The following is a 21,017-nucleotide window of genomic DNA, read 5'->3' as shown; positions in this document are numbered from 1 at the left end:
CTCAGTAGGAATAGTACAAACTGATTGCTCAGTTACTCACTTAAATCGTAACAACACTGTGTGTCCCCCTCTCCTATAGAATCATATCACAGCACTGATGGAGGCCATTCGGCCCATCGTGCGGCGGTTTGGAAGCGCTGCCCAACCAGTGCCACTGCCCCGCGCTTTCCTCATATCATTGCATATCATTTCTCCTCTTCCAACGAGTATCCGATTCCCTTTTGAAAGGTGTCCGTGAATGTGTTTCCAACGGCCTTTCGGGCAGATTACACCTCACAGACTGCGGCCCTGTACCGCAGGAGGAACGGGGGACAGTCTCTCCCCCAAACCCACAGGTCTGCGCGAGGATCAGACTCCGGGTCGCCCTGTGCCCTCCTCAGGGACCCCGAGACTGACGGGAGCCGTCGCGGTCACCGCCCCATCGCCTCACACCTGAGCGGAGCGGCGGCCACAGGACTCGGCTTCACGGACACACTTCAGAACATAAGGATTTGCTCAGCGACTGAACCCCGAGGTCCATCCATTCCCCTTCCACCAGTCCCGCCGTTGGCTGTGGATATGTGGTGTCCCAAACTATACACTGTATCCGCCGCTCCCGGACTGAGGGACGGAGGAGAGTGAGAGGCGGTGATCGTCAGAGAGGGGTTGAGAGAGCCGTGTGGGGGGGGAGGGGGCAGAGAGTGACAGAGAGAGAGAGAGAGAGAGAGAGAGAGCTCGGCCAGGCCGGGCCTAACCCGGGGCCATAGGCCTCGGTGTTTCCTAGTGCGTTGCCCGATGTGCGGCGCCGCTTACCTGGGCGCTCCGGCTGCGCCGAGGCCACAAGGAGCAGCAACAGGAAAGTGTTGTGGGGTTTGGGCCACATTTATCCGCCATTCATCCTCCTCGCGCGCGGACTGGGCTGTGGGGTCGGGGCTGTCAGCTCAGCTCACACACTCCCGGCCATTGTGAGGGCCGCGGGCGGGCGGGCGGGAGGGCCGCGGGCGGGGTGGCTCCTCTGTGTCCGCCGCGGGTCACGGCTGGAGGGATGGCGGGAGGCGGGTGAGGAGAGACGAGGCCCGAGCGCCGCCCCGTGTGTCTGTGGCTCCCACTCGGGCTGTCACTGAGGCTCAGCACAAGATGGCGGCAATACAGCGCGGGGCAGCCTGGGAAACCAGGAGCCAACCAACTCACACACACAGGGGGGGGGACAGGGACAAACCAACTCACACACACAGGGGGGGGGACAGGGACAAACCAACACACACACACAGGGGGGGGACAGGGACAAACCAACTCACACACACAGGGGGGGGACAGGGACAAACCAACAACCAACACACACACAGGGGGGGGACAGGGACAAACCAAACACAACACAGGGGGGGACAGGGACAAACCAACTCACACTCACACACACACGGGGGGGGGGGGGGGCAGGGACAAACCAACTCATAGACAGACACAGGGGGGACCATGAGGACAGGGACAAACCAACTCACAGTGGGGGAGAACAACAACAAAATGACACGTGTATAACGCCTTTCATGTCAGGAGGATGTCCCAATGCACTGGACAGTCAGTGGTTCAGACCCGAGTTGGGGGTCGGGAATGGGGGACAGAGGAGGAAGGAGAGTGACCTAAGCCACGGTCAAAGAGGAGGGTCTTGAGAGAGGTCTTGAAGGAGGCAACGGAGGGGGCGCGACAAGGGGACTGTGGGATGGAGTCCCAGAGGATGGGGGAAGATACCCCAAGTCTCCAAGTCTCATTCTGTGTTGTTGAACTGTGGAGCTAAACCTTGTTAAGGAATCCTGTTAAAAAATACCACATATCAAATCCCAAATGCCAGACCTGCAGGCTGATCAAAATCAGCTGAACCCCAGGGAGACACAACTTATTTCCACTGAATAGTTTTAGATAAAATATTCACTTTATCAACCTCAAAAATGATGGAGCATTGAGAGGATGATTGTTCACATCCACAACCTCTGGGTGTCAAGTCCAGTGCTCCAACTAAGTTTCCAAACCAATCACACTTGCTAAAAAGGTCAGACATTGCCATTGGAAGAGAAAAATATTTAATAAAGCTGTAGATTTTATAATATCAGAAAGTATTATTTTATGAATTCTCGGGTAGCCTATAGTTCCAATAGCATGGTCTTGCTTTCTCCGAGTAGACAACACAGGAAAGCTTAATGCATTAAATCCCAGACTCCTTAGGCATTGAATAGGTCTAGAAACATATGGAGCATTTGAAAGGTTTACCTGAACCTTAAAATCAATGTAATCATATTACCTTTTAGTAATCTAATGTATTTACTTTATTCTGGTTTGTGCTGATCACAGAATATTCAAGACAGGAGGCCATTCAGATCACCGTGCCTGTGTGCTAGCAGATTTTCTCTGTAGCTTCTATTCTAATCCCATTTCTCTTTTCTTAACTCACCTGTTCTTACCAATATATCATATATATATATACACACACACACATATTTTAAAGTGTATCTAACTGTCTTTTGAGGATAAATGGCCTTGGTTGAAATAGAGTGAATTGGTAGCTGGCAGCAAACTCAATTTCCTTGTGCACAGATCTTTACAACAGTGATCTCAATATTCCAGATTTATCAAGATATCTGCAGTTGAATGTGAAAAAAATCTTTATCTGGTAGATACGGTTTTAAAGGTAAAAACAGAAGCACAACCGAATTCAACATTAAATGAAGATCGTGTCAACTGAATGGTCAATTTTCTCCCTCATCAGAATTCATCAAAATCTAAATCAATCATTTCATCTGTTTGTGTGACATTTTTGGTGTAAAATAGTTGATCCCATAAAAATGTATTTACATAGTTTTAGGATAACTAATTGTGGTATCATAGGAAACTATTATTTATTAAAGTGGCATTCACAATCCCACCGAGTCACTCAAACCCAACAATCTGTCATGGAGGATACAATCGTTTTCTCATTCCTAGAAGAGAATCGCAATCACAAGTTCTTTTAGGGCTCTCTGTTAACAGAAACAGATAAAAACATTCAAAGGTTTCTTTAAAACACAAACCTGCTGCCTTCCAAAGGCACTGACATGAACAGCAGCCCTTGAGAAACTGTAGGAGAAATTCTGCTTCAAAATCAACATTTTTTTATTTAGAAAATATTTTTAGATATTTTTAGATTTAAAAAAATCTTTTTGAGTTTGCACTTTCCTAATTCATAGCATTAGAATATTACACAAAACCATCCCTGCTGCTATTGTACAGTAGAATATGAACATTTAGTAAAGGACATACTTGACAGACCAAACTCAGATTCCACCAAATTAATGCCCCTTTACACAAATCACATGAGCAGCAGAGGATTTCACTGGTTGATGCTGTGATTAATATTCCTTGCATTTGATACAGTACCTTGAATGTAGAAATGTCTCAAAATATTGTCATTGAAGAAACAAAGGGATTTTGCAGGTAATATTTAGAATTGATCTAGATATTCACCAGGAACAGGTTACCAATTGTGTACCAGTGCCAGTTTAGAGCCTTGTTGAAATCTTCGCGCTCCAGACATTTCTGGCTTGCCAAAAAAAAATTGCTTTTTTTTAAAAAATATTTCTATTATTAGGTTCTCAACAGTTGACTTCAGATTCTGTCAGTCATTTCTTGGAATCTGAAAACATTCCAGTGGCTTCTGCTCAAACAGATCCATTGTGAATACTAAAAGAAATCAGACGCCTTCTTTCTCTTTGGTAGCTGCAGAAGGTCATCAGTAATGGAGGCTGGGTCCTGGTCTGTTGGAGTTTGGGTCGCAGTTTGAGGAGTAGGAGTGCGGCCAGATGTTGGTGTTTTACACCAAGGTGTTCTTTTATGTGATGGCGAAGGCGTATAACTGGCCCGTAAAGCTTTATCAGTGTATTGAGAGGACCCAGGTTTGATTTCCAGGTGGGGCAAAACCTTGGGCAAGTTTCCTTACTCCACATGCCTTTGTTTACCTAGCAGTAAGTAGGAACTTGGTTGTTAGTTGATTGATAATAATCCCTAAAAATAAAATTGGTCACTCAATCCACAACTGTTTATGGAACAGTGCTGTGCGCAATTGGCTGCTGTATTTTGCCCACAAAATACAAGGTCAATACACTTTACAATATATTATCTGAAGCGCTTTGAGGTGCCCCCATGACTTGATAAGGCACTTTGTCAAATGCAAGGATTGTTATTATAGCACAACAACAAATTACATTTGTATAGGAATAGTAACCAGAGACTGGCCTGGTTGTTAGTTGAAGATATCCTTTGCTGTTGTTAACTTGCAGATAAATCCCTTCCTGCAAAATTTAGGGGATTGCTTCATGTCTTTCATGTCAGCGTCTGTTTCTTAGACAATTAGAAAGTCTGTTGAAGAGCGCAAGTAGAACAGAGGGACAGAAGGAAGAACTTTGCTCCATCCCCATATCTGATTTTATGTGAAAAACGCATAACCTTCCTGTTAAACTTAATGCTCGAGCCTATGCTGCTCTATGGAAGGATGATCCCAGTGAGAGCAAAAAGTGCGATGAAGTTTGGCTGTGATGCTCCTATGGTTGCACAGTGAGCACGCTCACTTGATGCTTAAATAATAATAGTAATCCTTGGATTTGATATTGTGTATTAACACGTCTTTGAGACTTCTCAAAGCACTTCACAGAATATATTGTAAAGTGAATTGAATGTAAACCGTTAGACTGTAAACCGTAGAGAACCATAGGAGCATCATAGTCAAACTTGATACCCCAGTATGGCTCGTCATCCATCTTCAGGTTGAGGGGAGGGGGTGGGGGAATGAAACGTGTTTATGAAAGGTTCAATGAAAACAAATTGATTTGTTCCCTTGATCTTGAGCAATTAGTCAAGACTGTAATTGTTTTTTTGGGCAGTGTGCTGTTGTTTATTTCCACACCTGATAGAGATGATGAGAAGGGGATCTCTTGGGTTGACTAAGGAAGGAAATGTAGATGTAAGGGTAATTGCTTTGAAGCTGGAAAGTCCTGGCTGAAAAGGAACAAGTGCTTTTAGGATTTACAGTATTTTAGTACCAGAAGAACCTTTGTATTTTGTGGAATTGAAGATGTTGGTAATTTAATTTGTTCCTGTAGTCAATCTAAAGCAGGTTCACCCAATGTGAAATGCACTCAATTTGTGTAAATTGTTTATGATTTTTGTTTCTGCAGCAATTGAGCAGAACAGGGTGGATTTCTGCACATGGAACTGTTAGGTGATTTTATTTTAGAGGATTGTGACTTTACGGCTCTAATGCATTGAAGATGGCATTCATCTTTGGCAGCAGTTTGCTTGACAAAGGCAGAAATCACTAATAATTCATTCAGATTACAACTCCAGCTTCCTATGGCACATGTGAAATGTAAGAAGACTCTGGATGTCAAAAACTGGTTAGCAGTTGCTCAGTGCCGATAGCCAAACTAGGCAGCTAATCAAAGTTGGAGTATGACAGCTGTCAGGCAGCAATGTCTGTCAAATTACGTCAAACTCCAGCCATTTAAAATTGATTCATTTTGACATTTGGATATTGCATGTTCTTATATTACTATAGCGACGGTAAAGCAAACCAGATTGTTAGCACTGCAGGTCCACTGGTGGTTTGTGTTGGAGTAGAGTTTGAATATTTCTCCTGTAGAAAAAAGTAATTGCTACCTTATAATTATGTACGACAGCGAGCAACTGCTTTAGCCCAGTGGTGGACAATCTTTTTGAAAATATAAATGATTTGGGGTTTAATATTTCTTGATTGGTCCAAAAATCCAGAAATATTCAATCAAAACACATTTAATTTGTTGGCCAACCAGAGAGCTTGGCCACCACTGCTGCAGCAGTCAGACCAGGAATTGACCTGGTTTGTATCCTTTTGCCCCTTGTGTTAATTGATCAAGGTTTGGGTGATGGACGATGCACTAAAATTGGCTGCTGTATTAGGATCCGTGGGAAGATACAGCCAAGATTTCTGCTGTTAGGAATTTGAGAAAAATCTCTATTGATCTGTGTTTGGTGGATCTTGTAACGTATTCCCATGTGGATGTCAGATGAGGACAGAACCTCTACATGGTTCAGGCTCACATATTGAAGATGGCCATAAATTTGGATCAAAGCACCAATTTACCTCACAATATCACTGAAAATCGATTTCTGCTTGTGGAAGATAAGAGAGAGGAGTCTCTTCCAGTGTCCTGGCCAACAATCCCTCAAATAAAGTTGGTCATTAATTTAACGGCTGTTTGTGGGGCATTGGTGTGTGCAATTGATGTGCCATGTTTGCCAACATATAGTTACTCCACACACAGTAAATCCTGTGGAGCGCTTTGAGACGCCCTCCTGATTGGAAGGCGCTATACCAAATGAAAGGATTATTATTTGTGATTATAAGCAAAGCCTGCTTAAAATAATGAGCTATGTGAAGTCGCTGCAGACTGACTACATTTATCCCTCCCATTAATATACAGAAAATCTCTCAACTACATTTTCTGCATTGTAATTTAAATGCAGGATAAAAATGACCCTAAATGATTTATAACTGCGCTGTCTGGAAGCTTCTGATACCTTACAATGTTATTCAATCACAGGATCGTTGTGTGAAATCTGAAATAGGCATTTTTTCACAAATATTTCATCGTGGTAGAAATGTTTATTTTGGTGTAACTGTGCCAAATTAGGGGCATTGCAAACTGAGGAGAGTTCTTGAAGGCCAGTGGGGAAGTGGAGAAGACCATTTAAAAAGCAACTAGAATTTTGGGGTTTATATATAGAGAAACAAAGTGTTGTTGAATTTTTACAAAATATTAGTTAGGCCATACTTGAAATATTGATCAGCTCTGAGCACTTGTAGAAAGGACATGGGAACCATGAAGATGATACCGTAGAATTAACTGGGCTGACACTGTAGATTAGATTATATGGAGAAACTTGTTTTTTGTTTGTTGTAACATAGAAGAGTAAGGAAGGGCAAATCAAGGTTTTCAAAATTCCAGTTTTGATAAAATGGAGAAAGACTATTTCTGTTGACTGCTCGGTAAAGAGGGTATGAATCGCCAATTATCACCAGAGGTTAAAGGATTTTTATTTTGCACAGTATCAGAAAATGCATTTCCTTACCACAAATAGTTCTTTAAGACAAATCCATAAGAACATTTAAAAAGATTTTGGGTAAAAACAACAACAAATTACATTTGTAGAGCAGCTTTCACATCGGGAGAAACTCAAGTAAGACTTATTGAACTTCATAGAGGAAAGAGGAGAATGAGATTAGAGAAAATTCAAACACACAGCAGACAGACATGATGGTCTAAATCTCTAATGCTGTAAACCTATGATTCTCTGTAATCAGATGAAAATTTCATATTTTCCTGATTTCTTTAGCAACAGCAACATAAACTTGCAATTTATATAGCGCCCTTCCTACTGGGTAGCGTCCCGGAGCGCTTCACAGTGGTGGAGTCTGACGCCGAACCAAGGGGAGAGGGAGGGGGGAGGTGATTATAAGCACCATCAAAACGGAAAGTCTTTAGGCGGGATTTGAAGGTGGGGAGGGAGGGGGCAAGGCGGAGGGATTGGGGGAGAGAGTTCCAGAGTTTGGGGGCATAGTGGCTGAAGGGCACGAGAAACAAACAGGAGGCCGGAGGTAGGGGATGGTGGAGTGGGGGGTAAGCAGGTCGGAGAGTTAGGGAGGTGCGAGGGATTGAAGTGGTTTAAGACAGCAGCAGCCTGAGCACTGAAGAATAAGGACCTATTTAGTAACATAAACTGCCTTGGTTGCTATGGTTTGTCAACACAATGTGTTAGCTTGTTTAAAATTGGCAGAATACTACCCCGCAGTCCAGTGCGATCAGTTTGATTTTCACACTCTGTTTATACAGTTATTTGTAAACGCGAGTGATGAAAATTTCCCACACAGCCTGGCTTCCGGTTGACAATGAAGGAGCGATCACGTTGCTTTCCAGTGAATTGGAGTGGTTGCTTGCTGAATATGGCTTGGAGATGTGCAACTGTTGGATTGGGGACACCAGCTGCAGTGAAAAGGGATGACCCAGTTTCCTACGCTAGCTAATGCCTCCGTCCTTTACATGTGCATGAACAAAGCCTTCCTATCATTCATTTTAGAGTCACAGTGTAGTGACATATGACACAATTATACATTTTAATACTGAAGCCGTGGGGTGTCCGAGATGCACAGAGCCCAATCCTGAATTACATTTCAGTTCTGTTATGATGAGTAAATTCAATGTGAATTTCAGGATTCCCAGATTAAACTAATCTTTCTGGTCTTTACATGCAGAGCAAAAATCAAATTGACAATGTGAACTAGTAATGAACACTGAGTCTAGCCTGGAGTGTGATTGTATTGCTTGTCTGTAGTCCTGTAATGTAGTGGGAGCCCTGTAGCTCAGTGGTTAGGGCACTGGCCTTGCAAGTGAGAGACCAGGGTTTGATTCCTTGGGCAAATTTTCTTACTCCATACACAGGCTGATAATAATCCCTCAAGACAAAATTGGTCCGGGGATAAATTGGTCACTTCAGTCCACACCTGTTTGTGGGACGCTGCTGTGTGCAATTGGCTGCCATGTTTCGTCCACAGACATACAGCCAATTCACTTTACAGTATATTCTGTGAAGTGCTTTGCAACTTCTCGAAGATGTGGAAAGCGCTATATCAAATGCAAGGATTAGTATTATTTTATCAATCTGATACCCAGAGAAACCAGGACAATTTTTAAAAACAATGTTTATCTCAAAGCTATTCTTGTTCTTAGTCCTTGTTGTTTTGTCTTCAGACAATTGCAGATCAGTTTGTATCAAACAACAAAGGTGTTGATTAGTGATAACTGCTGAAGGTTAAATGGTTACTACGTTTTGCTGAGTTTGAAAGCTCAATAGGTTATGCTTGCATTGAAATTGTTCTTTAAAATGTGTCTCAACCAGAATGCTAATGACGGAGAAGCATTCTGCCTTATTGGCCATCTATATTTTGATTGGGTTGCTACTGTCCTGTGTAGAGAAACCTTGGTCAGTGGCTATGGCACTCGTCAGCTTTTATTGTCTCGTCGCTTTGTAGGAAATTCAATGACTTCATTTTATGAATTGCTCCAGCAGTTTGGTGCGTGATGTCTTTCTTCTGTCTTCGCCATTTGTTTTTCTGTATTCCTGATTGAATTGGAGAAAGTAAAATGTTTCACTCTGGGGCTTGCCGAGACCAGTATTGGACAGAAACCCTGACTTGCCAGCAGCACTTGATTGCAAACCAGCCAGCAGTTGGAATGTTTTCTAACAGCCTCAGGCTAGTTTAAAGCCATTGCATCGCATCAAAGTAGTCTAAGAAAACTATTCAAAATCCTTTTTTTAAAAAAAAAGCTAGGTGTTTAGAAATCGAGTATCTTCTGTTCATCTGCAAATAGTTATAACTGAATACTGTTTGTATTAATGCTTTACTTCCTTTATTTGGTCCTTTGTAAGCAGTAAGTAGCAATCCGCTTGTTAGTAGCTTGGTGGATCGCTTTCTGGGGGAAATAATCCCTTAAAAAAATTATTTGGTCACTCAATCCACGACTCTTTGAGGGACGCTGCTGTGCGCAATTGGCTGCCTTATTTCGCCCTCAAAATATAAGTCACTACACTTTACAGTATATTCTGTGAAGCGCTTTGAGATGTCTCGAAGACATGATAAGGCGCTATATCAAATGCAAGGATTATTATTATGGTTGTATCTTTCATCGCAGGCTCTGGTTTGACACTGGTACATTTTGAGAGTGGTTTGTATTGCTCTCTCTTTCCCCGGGTACAGCAAAGTGCTTGTCATTGTGGACCTACACCAATGTGGGGAGCTCCAAACGGCAGTGAGATTTTTAATATGAGCAAATTAATTGCTGCTGACATTAAGAGCTTAAAGGATAGCCAGGTAATTGCTTCACAGTTTTGTAAGTTTCATTTAAGAGTTTGCTTTACACTGGCTGCAACTGTAGTCACAGTCTCTTCAATAGAGTCTCACTGCTTCTGATGGACTGATTCAAGGTCTTCCTTTGCTTCGAAGCTGCATTTTATGATTGTGAGATACAAAAATCTATCAAATTAGCACATTCTCCAGGACTGTATAACCATCCCTTTTATGTAACTGGGATGAATGTGTTGTGAACGTCAGAACTTAAAGGCAAAGCAGTTTTCAATCAAGTAACTTCTCTGCTTGGGGATATGGTAGCAACTTGATTGATTGCAGCCAGATAAACTCTTAATAGCCTAGCGGTCTGTGTGACACAGTGATGGGAATGCTCAATATTCAGTTGGGAATCCATGTTAGAACTTTAATTCACCATTGAAGATTAATGCAAATATTTTGGCTGATAGATGCCCTCAGACTGCCTTCACATTTGTCAAAACAGGAGATTTCAACCAATCTGTTTGGGTGGGATTCAAATTCAGCTCAATATTCCTGGGTCTGCTCCAGGTCTGTCACAGCTACTCAGTATCAGCCAATAAGAGGTCTCTCATACCTTGCTGCACACCAAACCGCATTGGTTTATTTATTATACCTGGACAGTAAAAGGAATCTTTTTTAAACACATACAAATGAATCCAACAATACATTTTCATGACATTTTTTTAGATTTTACTACTTACTGTAATGTAACCTGTAATCCGCTGTGCCTGTTATGTAACGCTGTTAAAGCTTTTTTTTAGAAAATATGTTTGTTGAACACCAGTCCGAAACTTTGCCTTGAGGCTTTCTGATAAAGAAAATAGATGAACAACAGTTGGTAACATCAAAGATAGCTATAGACAGTTGAAATTTTGCATGGATATACTATCAATTCAGCACAGTTATGGTGATGGTGAACATGCATCTTTAGATAAGAAAAAGCAAAATGGAAACTCCTGCCAGTTTTTCAAAGTCTTTCTATTTGTTCACAAAATTGTCAGAACTTTCTTTATCACAAATAACTATTTGCAAACAATAAGATGAAATTGACAAAAGCTGTCACTGTAAACTGTTTCAACGCACAAACTATGATTTATCAATAAAAATGTTATTGTGTATAGTTTAATATTTTTTGCATTTTGGTAATAATAATCCTTGCATTTGATATAGTGCTTTTCACGTCTTCGAGACGTCCCAAAGTGCTTCACAGAGTATACTGCAAAATGAATTGACTGTATATTTGTGGGCGAAGCGCAGCAACCAATTGGTAATTTGAGTTAAGGATGATTAAGGAACGATTAATATGATTAACACGATTAAAATGGGTTGCCAGAGGAGTGGCAGGCCTCCTACTAGGACTATGATACTCCAATAGAATGTTGTTCAACCTGAGAGAATTATTGCTTTTATTGTGGTTATTTTGTTTAATATATTTACTAATTCTGTCCTGTACTTCCTAAATCGTTTAGGTTTTATTGTATACGGGGGTAAAATAAACTTGTATTTTGTATTTGAATACCATAAAAAACGTTTTCAGACAATAATACTTCCATAGAATGTTGTTCAACCTCAGAGATACAAGTTTTTTTCGGTTTGTAATTTAGGATTTTATAGTATTCTATGTTTTGATCTACTTCATCTACGGAAAACTACTTATTGGGTCCTAAGACAATAATTTTGAAATGATTTTCTGACCCCTGGTCACAAGTATTTATGACTTGTGAGTCCTTATTGAGAAAATCCATGTAATAAATTATTGTTTTAGACCCTAGTATTATTGTCTTTACTGGTTTGGTGAATTTCCATTCTTGTTCATCTTTTTGCTAAGTAATTTTATGGATAAGCAATGTTGATGCACCTTGAATGATTGTTAACTTGGAACACTGTGGCAAAGATAATATTGTACTATTGCCCAGTTCACCGTGGCATTATTCCTGCTCCCTTAGATGTCAGACAATTTCTGCCTCTTCACCCACCACCATTACCACAAAAAAGAACAAAATCCCTGTGTCAAAGTTCCAGACCAAGCTGTAAGGTCAGATGGTCAGGATGGTATCCTGGAAGTGGGCTGAAAAGGCTTCTTCATCTGAACCTGTCTGGAGCCCATGTACTAAATGGTTTCCAGTTAGAACATAAGAACATGAGAAATGCTAGACGATAAAAGACCCAAGGTCCAACCAGTTCGCCTTCCACCTTCCTGGCGATTTGCATGCAAATATGTTCCAAACTCCCTATGTATCCCATTATGTTATTTTTTGAAAGAAAATGATCTAATGTGTGTTTAAAGGTATCAACATTTCCTGCCTATATTGTATTGATCCAAGTGTTAAAATCTTAAGGGTATACAGGGGCTAACTTGTCTTTGTATTTTATCACCAACAAAACTCTTGTGGTTTATTGCAGGCCCACAGTTAGCTCTGGCAAGACTTCTGTCAGGTAAGTTTGTGTGTGATTATTTTCTTTAGATTTAGTAAAATGAAGATAAGATCACAGAGAATATCAAACCATATGAAAGGCTTTAGAAAATATGTTCATAAATAATGGATGATTAAGGAAACTGTGGTAGGATTGATGTACATTTTCAAAAAGGACTTGTTACAAGTGACTAAGGGACGGCAAATTTAGATGAATGTTGTGTGTTTGCGATCACCGAGGAAAATCTAGATTGCCTTCCCAAAGTGGAGGTAATTTTCCAGGTCAAATAGGAAGCAAATATAATTAGATATTACAAATTGTAGTGATAAAGTATTTGTCCGAACAGTGGTGCTGGTAAAGGTACTGGTAAATAAATTGTTTGGGTTCTGGTATGTATTATGGAGGAATTTGGAAACTGGAGAGGTGCCCATGATTTGCCACAAAGGTGGCACTAATTTACAAACCAGAAGAAAAAATTAACTGAGGGAAATGCAGGCTATGAGGTTGATTGGGCATGTGGCTATCTCGAAGGAGGGAAAGTGGAGTCCTGTAGCTCAGTGGTTAGAGCACTCGGCTTTGCAAGTGAGAGACCTGAGTTCAATTCCAGGCAGAGGGCGAAACCTTGGGTAAGTTTCCTTACTCCACACAGAGCCTAATAATCCTCCAAAACCAAAAATAATAATAAATTGGTCATTTTCAATCCACGACTGTTTGTGGGACATTGCTGTGCACAATTGGCTGCCGCGTTCGCCCACAAATATACAGTCAATTCACTTTACAGTGTGTTCTGTGAAGCGCTTTGGGACGTCCTCCCGATGTGAAAAGCGCTATATCAAATGCAAGGATTATTATTATTATAAAGTGAATGCTGAGAGAAATGTAGAATTCGGATAGTCACTATAGCTTTACTGGATTGATGTCATACATGGTAAATCTACTGGTTCTTTGCCAGAATAATCTTAATCCTTACATTTTATGTAGCACCTTGTCTCATCAAAATGTCTCAAAGCGCCTCACAAAATTTAATGTAAAGTGTAATGACTATTTTATAGGCAAACACGGCAGCCAGTTTGCACACACCATTTTTCACCAGTGGCCATGACATTAATGAGCAACTTTATCGGAAAGATTAACTAGAATATTGTAACCTTGTTTTAAAATAGTACCATGAGTGCTGATCATCCAGCTGAACAAGTAGATGAGACCTCAGTTTAACATCTTGTCAGAAGTACTGTATTCCCACAGCATTATATTGCAGTGTCAATCTAGATATGAGTTCAAAGTTCCAATGTGGGGCTTGAACCCATAACCTTCTGGCTCAGAGGGGAGGGAGCCATCAACTGAGCTAGGTTGATTTGTGGACACAGAGAAATCAGTAGACATTATTAGTATTAGTAGACAAAACTTTGACATTATACCACAATTGGTCTGCAAGTTGCTGAATGGAGAAGATGTGAAGGACTTCTGAAGAGAAGGTTTATTGCTAGTGGGAACATTACTAGTGCTGATTCACTTTGCACAACATAATTGGTGTGGATGAGGGGACAGAATCCCACATTGTACTTTACTGACGATTTCAAAAACTAGAGTCCAATGTCAATTTCTAGTTGTATTACTTGGAATTTTAATTGGAGGTAATTTATGTGGAATATCCTAACAAAACTTTGATATTACCTGCAGAGCTGCGTTGCACACCAGGAGAATTTTCTTGCAAGACTGGGACTATTCAGTGTATTCCTCTAACCTGGCACTGTGATGGTTGGCAAACCTGTGAAGATGGCAGTGATGAACTGGATTGCCCAGGTAAAATATTGTATGTAAAATGTTGGGATGAACTGTATTCTGTATTTAATGGGTAAAAATTGAGTTTTCCCTACATAGAAATGGTAGGTTTGTTGGAATTGACATCTGTGTGCGCAGATAAAAATAGATGTACAAATTGTTGCTTTTATTGTGGTTATTATTTTGTTCAATAGATTTACTAATTCTATCCTGTACTTCCTATGTAAAAGTATAGATGAATGTACAATATTTTAGGTTTTATATTAGGATGGTAAGTTTCCTTACCTAGCAGTAAGCAGGAACCCGGTTGTTAGTCGATTGGCAGATCGCTTTTCCCGGGGTAATAATCCCTTCAAAAAAAATAAGAATAAGAATTTGGTCACTCAATCCACAACTGTTTCTGGGACACTGCTATGTGCAATTGGCTACCGTGTTTCCCTCACAAAAATATGCAGTCAATTCACTTTAGAGGTATATTTTGTGAAGTGCTTTGAGACGTCTCAACTATATGATAAGCCGCCATATCAAATGCAAGGGTTATTATTTTTGGGATAAAATAAACTTGAATTTTGTATTTGAATGTGCCCATTTTACTAAGCTTCCTGGCGGGGGGAGGGGGAGGTGTGGTGTGGTGGGGGAATGGTGTACCACATGATCTTTTAAAAGTGCAACAAGTGCAAAATATTTGCTGTATCAGCTGTAAAATAACCAGGCATGAATGATTAGTTTTACAGGGAGAGCTTTATGCACATATGCTGGACACAATTGGCTGTTGCGTTTCGTCCACAAAATATACAGTGAATTTCACTTACGGAATATTCTCTGAAACACTTTGAGACGTCTGAGGCAAGATAAGGCGCTATATCACATGCAAGGATTATTATTATCCTACAATTACAAGTCTGATCAGTCAGGACCATAACATTTAATATGACTTATGCAAATTCTGAGTTATAGGCAAACTGTTGTATGAAATCCGATTTAATCAATAATCACCACTGCGCGTACATTATTCAATGCAACCGGTAAGTGAGCATGGGGTAGTTCAACACTGCAACCGGTAACCTCGCAGGAGGTGATTGATCAAGGACACCAGCGCAGGCCGGACAAGCTCGCCAGTGTCCTGACTGCGCGGCTACAGGAGGTCACCACCTCCTGCCTCTCAGGGCCCACCACTGCACACGGACGCAGAGAGATACACACACTCACAGACAGACACTCACACATACATACACTCACTGACAAAGAGACACGCACACAGTCAGAGACGTACATTCACATACACAGAAAGACACACGCTCAGACAGAGAGAAGCTCAGGACCCGAGCAGGGGGGAGATGGTCAGGGTGAGGGGAGGGACGGGAGGGAGCGAGGAGGGGGGAAATGGTCAGGGTGAGGGGAGGGAAGGGAGGGAGCGAGGAGGGGGGAAATGGTCAGGGTGAGGGGAGGGAAGGGAGGGAGCGAGGAGGGGGAAGAGAGTCGAGTGGGGAGCTGAAGGCACGGTCAAAGAGAAAGGTCTTGAGACCAGCCTTGAAGGAGGAAAGGGAGGAGGCAAGGCAAAGGCACTGGGGGATAGAGTTCCAGAGCCTTGGGGCTGAGAGGCTGAAGGCCCGGCCACCGATGGTAGAGCGGTTGGGGCGGGGGATGTAGAGCAGACCGGAGCCAGAGGAATGGAGGGTACGGGCGGGTAGGTAGGGGGATAGTAGGTCGGAGAGGTAGGAGGGAGCAAGGCCGTGAATGGCCTTGTAGGTGAGGATGAGGATCTTGAATTTGATCCTCCGGGGGATGGGAAGCCAGTGGAGGCGAGCGAGGGTGGGAGTGATGTGGTCGCGAAGCCTGGTGCAGGACAGTACACGAGCTGCAGAGTTCTGGATGACCTGCAGTGTGGAGGGAGGGCCGGGAAGGCCTGCGAGGAGAGAGTTCCCATAGTCCAGCCTTGAGGTGATAAAGGTGTGGACCAGAGTTTCAGCCGCGTGAGGGGTGAGGTAGTGCCGTAGTCTGGCGATGTTCCGGAGGTGATGGAAGGCGGTGCCGGTTGTAGTGCGGATATGAGGGAGAAAGGACAGCTCAGGGTCGAACAGAACCCCGAGGTTCCTGACCGGCTTTGAGAGGTGGAGAGTGCGGCCTTGGATGCTGATGCTGTCAGCGCCTGAATATGTGCTGTATATATAGGTGCTGTCAGCGCCTGAAGGACACACACAGACACTCACAGAGAGAGACACGCATACAGAGGCAAGCGTTGGAATCGCTTTGAATCGCGTGAAATAAAGTTCTGTTACACATGCATCAATGGATCAAAACTACGTTTGCTGTGATTCAATGCAGCAGTGTAAATGCTCATGCGGCTACGAGTTGGTACGTTCAATGCTGCCATTCAGTGCAGGAGTGATGGAGGGTAGGGGAGCGCCATTTCGAGGTAGGAGTTGATTAGTAAGAGTGGTGCAAGAAATCAAAGTGGTTTTGATAGGAAACGGAATGGGACTCGGGATGAGTGGAGCGACTTGGGTGATTATAAGGTTTATGAAGATAAGACTTATGCAAGATTTTCTGTATTCGATGCTTGCTCAAAGACTTTCTGTCAGAAAATGTCACTAAGATTAATAAATCTATTTCAAGGAGATGTAAATTCCAGGATTTCTAACTAATATTTTACTCAAGTTGCAGAGCAGATCCTACACCAATGTGGCTAGTGTCATTTTGTGAAATTTGACTCGGAGGCATTATCCTATTAGACCAGGGGTGTCCAATCTTTTGACTGCGGAGGGCTGGATTTGTGAAGTGCCCGCGGGCTGCATAAGCAATATTTTTGTGTTTGCCTTTCCAGAAACCTAACTCTTAAGAATCGTAGAGAATTCCTATATCCTGAATAGTGTAACTGTATTGCTTAATTTCACTCTATTTTAGTTACAATGCAAACAACAACAACAACAAGATTTCATTTATGGAGCGCCTTTCACGTCGGGAGGACGTCCCCTTAAATAGGCAATGTAAAAATTCATACAAATTTTAAAGCAATAATACACTTATCAATAAAGTACATATATGCAGTAATATTCATTAAATCCTTAAATATAATCATCAAATCCATGTAATATTTCTCTCAGGAATTTCCGACTTATTTCCATGATGCAAAATGAAGCACCTTAGTGGGGGTTAAAATTTTCTTGGAGGGAGGGAGTGGGGTGTGTGGAGTAAATCTTAATGACTTAATAAAACTTAATAACCAGGGCCCTGGAATGTGTATCTTGATTAGGTACAAGTTCATTCTTTCATTAAGATTCAGCCACACTCGCACTCTCACCGTGCTGAAAAAAGACCAGTGCAATTTCTGCTCCCTGTGGACTGTGGAGTTTTACCCTGAAGACGAGAAAACCCATAGCAGTTGGCAGGTGGTGCAAAATGCTTGGTGGGGTAGATTAAATCACCCCCTCACTCTTGCCCCTTGAGGTTGATGGGCCACCAGTTGCACCATCTTAGATCATCAAATGGAAATCTCCATGCTTTCCCCTTCAAAGGACAGCACACATCCAAAATCACACCAGCTAGCTGTTCCAATCAGTTTACGTCACATGCCTTTGTAAATGTATAAAGTGACAAAGGATCATACTGTATTTAAAACTGAGTTTCCTTCCTGCATACTCCCAGTACTTTACAGTTTTGATGCCTTAAGCTATCAAATCAGTGTCTAGAAGTACCATTGCGAAGTCATGTTCCATGGTTTAGCAGCAATTTAATGTTGCGTGATTAAAGCCATTGGCTGAGAGGTACTTTCATTCTCTAGTCCAGTCAATGTGGAAAGTTGAAACAGTTTTTTTGTTTTTGGATTTGCAGGGTTCCCTCTAGGGATGGCCCAGGGCTCAAGAACTGTTGAGGATTTTCCCCAGCTCATACAGGGAGTGCACACACTGTGCAAGAATTGATTCAGAACTCTGTCGGTTCACCCCAGAAAACCAATATACTTATCAACGGGGTAGAATTCTAAAAGAATCCATTTATGTTCTGTAAACTTCTGTTGGCATTCTTGAGAATTGTTGCCGAGTTTGGATTTTTGATAACAAAAAGGTTTTGGTCTGTAATAATTTGCTTCTGCTCCACGTGGTGTGTGTCCTTCCTGTTAAAAGGCCACAGGGTCCCTGACTTCGAAGGGACAGGCTTCATTAAGTCATCAGTTGAAATGCATGAAATGAACCCTTACAATATTTTCACACTCCTGTGCTTCTCCTGTATTTATGAGATTATTTTCTTGACCACAGTGTGCAGGGAGATCATTATTTGTTGAACCTCTGAGAGTTAAGACTTGGACGATCACATCAGGTAAATGCCTGTTTGATGCTCAACAAATTCCAACCTTTGATTCAGTTGTCTTGGTTTCTCCAGTGACTTGCATGAGAGAAGGTGAACAGACAATGTATAAGCATTTGAGTTACATGGCTGAGCCTAACCAGGGACCTGCAGCTGTAAATCAGATGGATTCCCAGCTATTTTTGGATGAGGAATTATCTAATGACCATGAATTCCCAGCTCTGAAATTGAACATTGGCCTATTGCAAAACAATTTGCATGAAGCTGAAAAGGAGCTTCGAGCTCATAAGCAACAACAAATCTGGCTTTTACAGAACCAAGTGTCTGATGCCGAGCAGGAGCTTGCAGCAATAAAGCAGCAGAATATCTGTCTATTGGAGGACGGTATATTTAATACTAAGCAGGAACTTACAGCACTAAAAATGGAGAACATCCGACTACTGAGAAGCAGGCTCGCTGATGCAGATCAGGAGCTCGCAGACTTAAAACAGAGGAATGTGAGCCTCTTGGAAGACAAGTTGGTTGAAGTTCAATTGGAACTGGCAGCTTTGGAGCAACAGAATATCTGGTTGTTGGAAGACAAGCTCGCCATGGCAGACCAGGAGCTTGCCTCTCTCAAACAGCACAAAAGGCGCAAACTGGAAGACCAGCTGGCTGTAAATATGAAAGAGCTTTCAGCTCTTAAACAGCAAAATCTCCGGCTCTTGGAGGACAAGCTGACCAATGCCAATCAGGAGCTAGTGGTTCTGAAGCAACGGAACATACGGCTTCTGGAGGACAAACTGACCAACACTGAGCAGCAACTTCAGGATCTCAAGCAGCAGAATGTGCGACTTTTAGAGGACAATTTAGCAAATACTAAACAAGAACTTGCAGCCATGAAACAGCAGAATGCTCGGATTTTGGAGGATCGGATAACCAGTACTCAGCAGCAACTTATAGCAGTGAGAGAGCACAATGCTCAGCTTCTGGAGACTGATGTCAAGCATTCAGACTGCTCATTCGGCTTTTGGAAGATTAGCTAGTTGATGCTGAGATTCAACGTTGACAACCGCATCTGGCTTTGCAAGACTGGCTGATTACTAAACAGGAATGTGTGGCTCTAATAGCAATATATAATGTCTATCGTTCAGAGAACAGATTGGGTTGAACCGCAGACTGGTAGAATATTCCAGCAGAGATTGTCACAAACCTGCAGCAAACGTCCTTAATTGGGGAAGAGAAATATTCAGGATGACAGTAAATGAGAAAACATAGCTATTAGCTCAAACAGGAAAACTCATCAGGATTTTGGAGAACTGAGCAACAAGATAGGAACTTGCAACATCAAAAAATATTCAGCAGTTAAAAAAGCAAGTGAACAGTAGGAAGGAACTCAAAGCTCTGAATCAGCCAAACACAGCTTTCAGGGTGATTCAAATATTTGATTTCTGTGGTGAGAATTTAGTTAGTGAAAATACTATATGGAAAACAAATTTTCACATTGCATTTTCTTTGTATTNAAAAAAAGTATAGAATCATAGAATATTACAGCAGAGAAGGAGGCCATTCAGCCCATTGTGTCTGTGCCGGCACTTTGGAAGAGCTGCCCAATCAGGCCCACTCCCCTGCTCTTTCCCCAAACCCCTGTAAATTTTTCCTTTTCAAGTACCTAACCAATTTGCTTTTTAAAGCTGCTATCGAATCTTCTTCCAGTGCATTCCAGATCGTAACAACTCTCTTGAGTATATATATAAAAAAATTCTCCTCATCTTGCCTCTTGTTCTTTTGCCAATTATCTTAAATCCATGTCCCCTGGTTACTGACCCACCTGCCAGTGGAAACAGTTTCTCCCTATTGACTCTGTCAAAACCTCTCATCATTTTGAGCCCCTCTATTAAATCTCCCCTTAATCTTCTCTGCTCTAAGGAGAACAATCCCAGCTTCTCTAGTCTCTCCACATAACTAAAGTCCCTCATCCCTGGTACTATTTTGGTAGTAGTCTAAAGAAAAATTGGAAATATATAACACTCTTATTGAGGATTTGTCACACCTTCACTCTTGAGCATTGAACATCTTTTGCCATTTACAAAGTTATTTCCTGGCCAGTGCTTAAAACTATAACTGTCTCATTGTGCATTATCAGCCATGATAGATTCCACCGTTGGAGTGAATGCCTAAGAGGCTTGCCCTTTGGACTTGGCCCTAGGGTGACCCTAGTGAAACTGAGAACAACAGAGGAATTCCACTGATTTCAGTGTTTTAGAGGTGGTGCTCTGGGGAGCCTACAAGTATAACGAACGCATTGGAGGCTTACTGTTTGATTGGCAAGGAACATAACCGGTTTCTTTTTTGTGAGGAGTGTGTTGGATAGGTTTTCGGCTTTGTACAAGATCACAGAAAGTCGCAAGGTTGTGTTCATTGATTTCGGTAAAGACTTCCACCCAGTGTTTCATCATTTATTTGGACGACCTGTTCTGCCTTCCCCCCACCTCCTCAACAATACCCACCTCTGCCTCTCCCCTAAGGCCGTCAAGACCCACATTCATGCATTCATCACGTCCAACAACAACAACAAAATGACATTTATAGAGCGCCTTTCACGTCGGGAGGACGT

General features: G+C 42.1%; 1 protein-coding gene across 1 annotated transcript in view; it reads left to right on the top strand.

The window, feature by feature from the left end:
- The first annotated feature begins 9,823 nt into the window (after window positions 1–9,823).
- Window positions 9,824–21,017, top strand: part of dgcr2 (DiGeorge syndrome critical region gene 2) — a 46,268-nt gene continuing 35,074 nt past the window's right edge. Inside the window, exons 1-3 of the mRNA XM_007910091.2 lie at window positions 9,824–9,907; window positions 12,262–12,358; window positions 14,018–14,140. Coding sequence (XP_007908282.2) covers window positions 9,824–9,907; window positions 12,262–12,358; window positions 14,018–14,140 — 304 coding nt within the window. The remainder of the gene's footprint in view (window positions 9,908–12,261; window positions 12,359–14,017; window positions 14,141–21,017) is intronic.

This window comes from Callorhinchus milii, unplaced genomic scaffold, assembly GCF_018977255.1.
Source record: "Callorhinchus milii isolate IMCB2004 unplaced genomic scaffold, IMCB_Cmil_1.0 Scaffold8, whole genome shotgun sequence".
NCBI lineage: Eukaryota > Metazoa > Chordata > Chondrichthyes > Chimaeriformes > Callorhinchidae > Callorhinchus > Callorhinchus milii.
The sequence above is the reverse complement of the archived record's forward strand: the minus strand, read 5'-3'. Positions and strand labels throughout refer to the sequence as shown.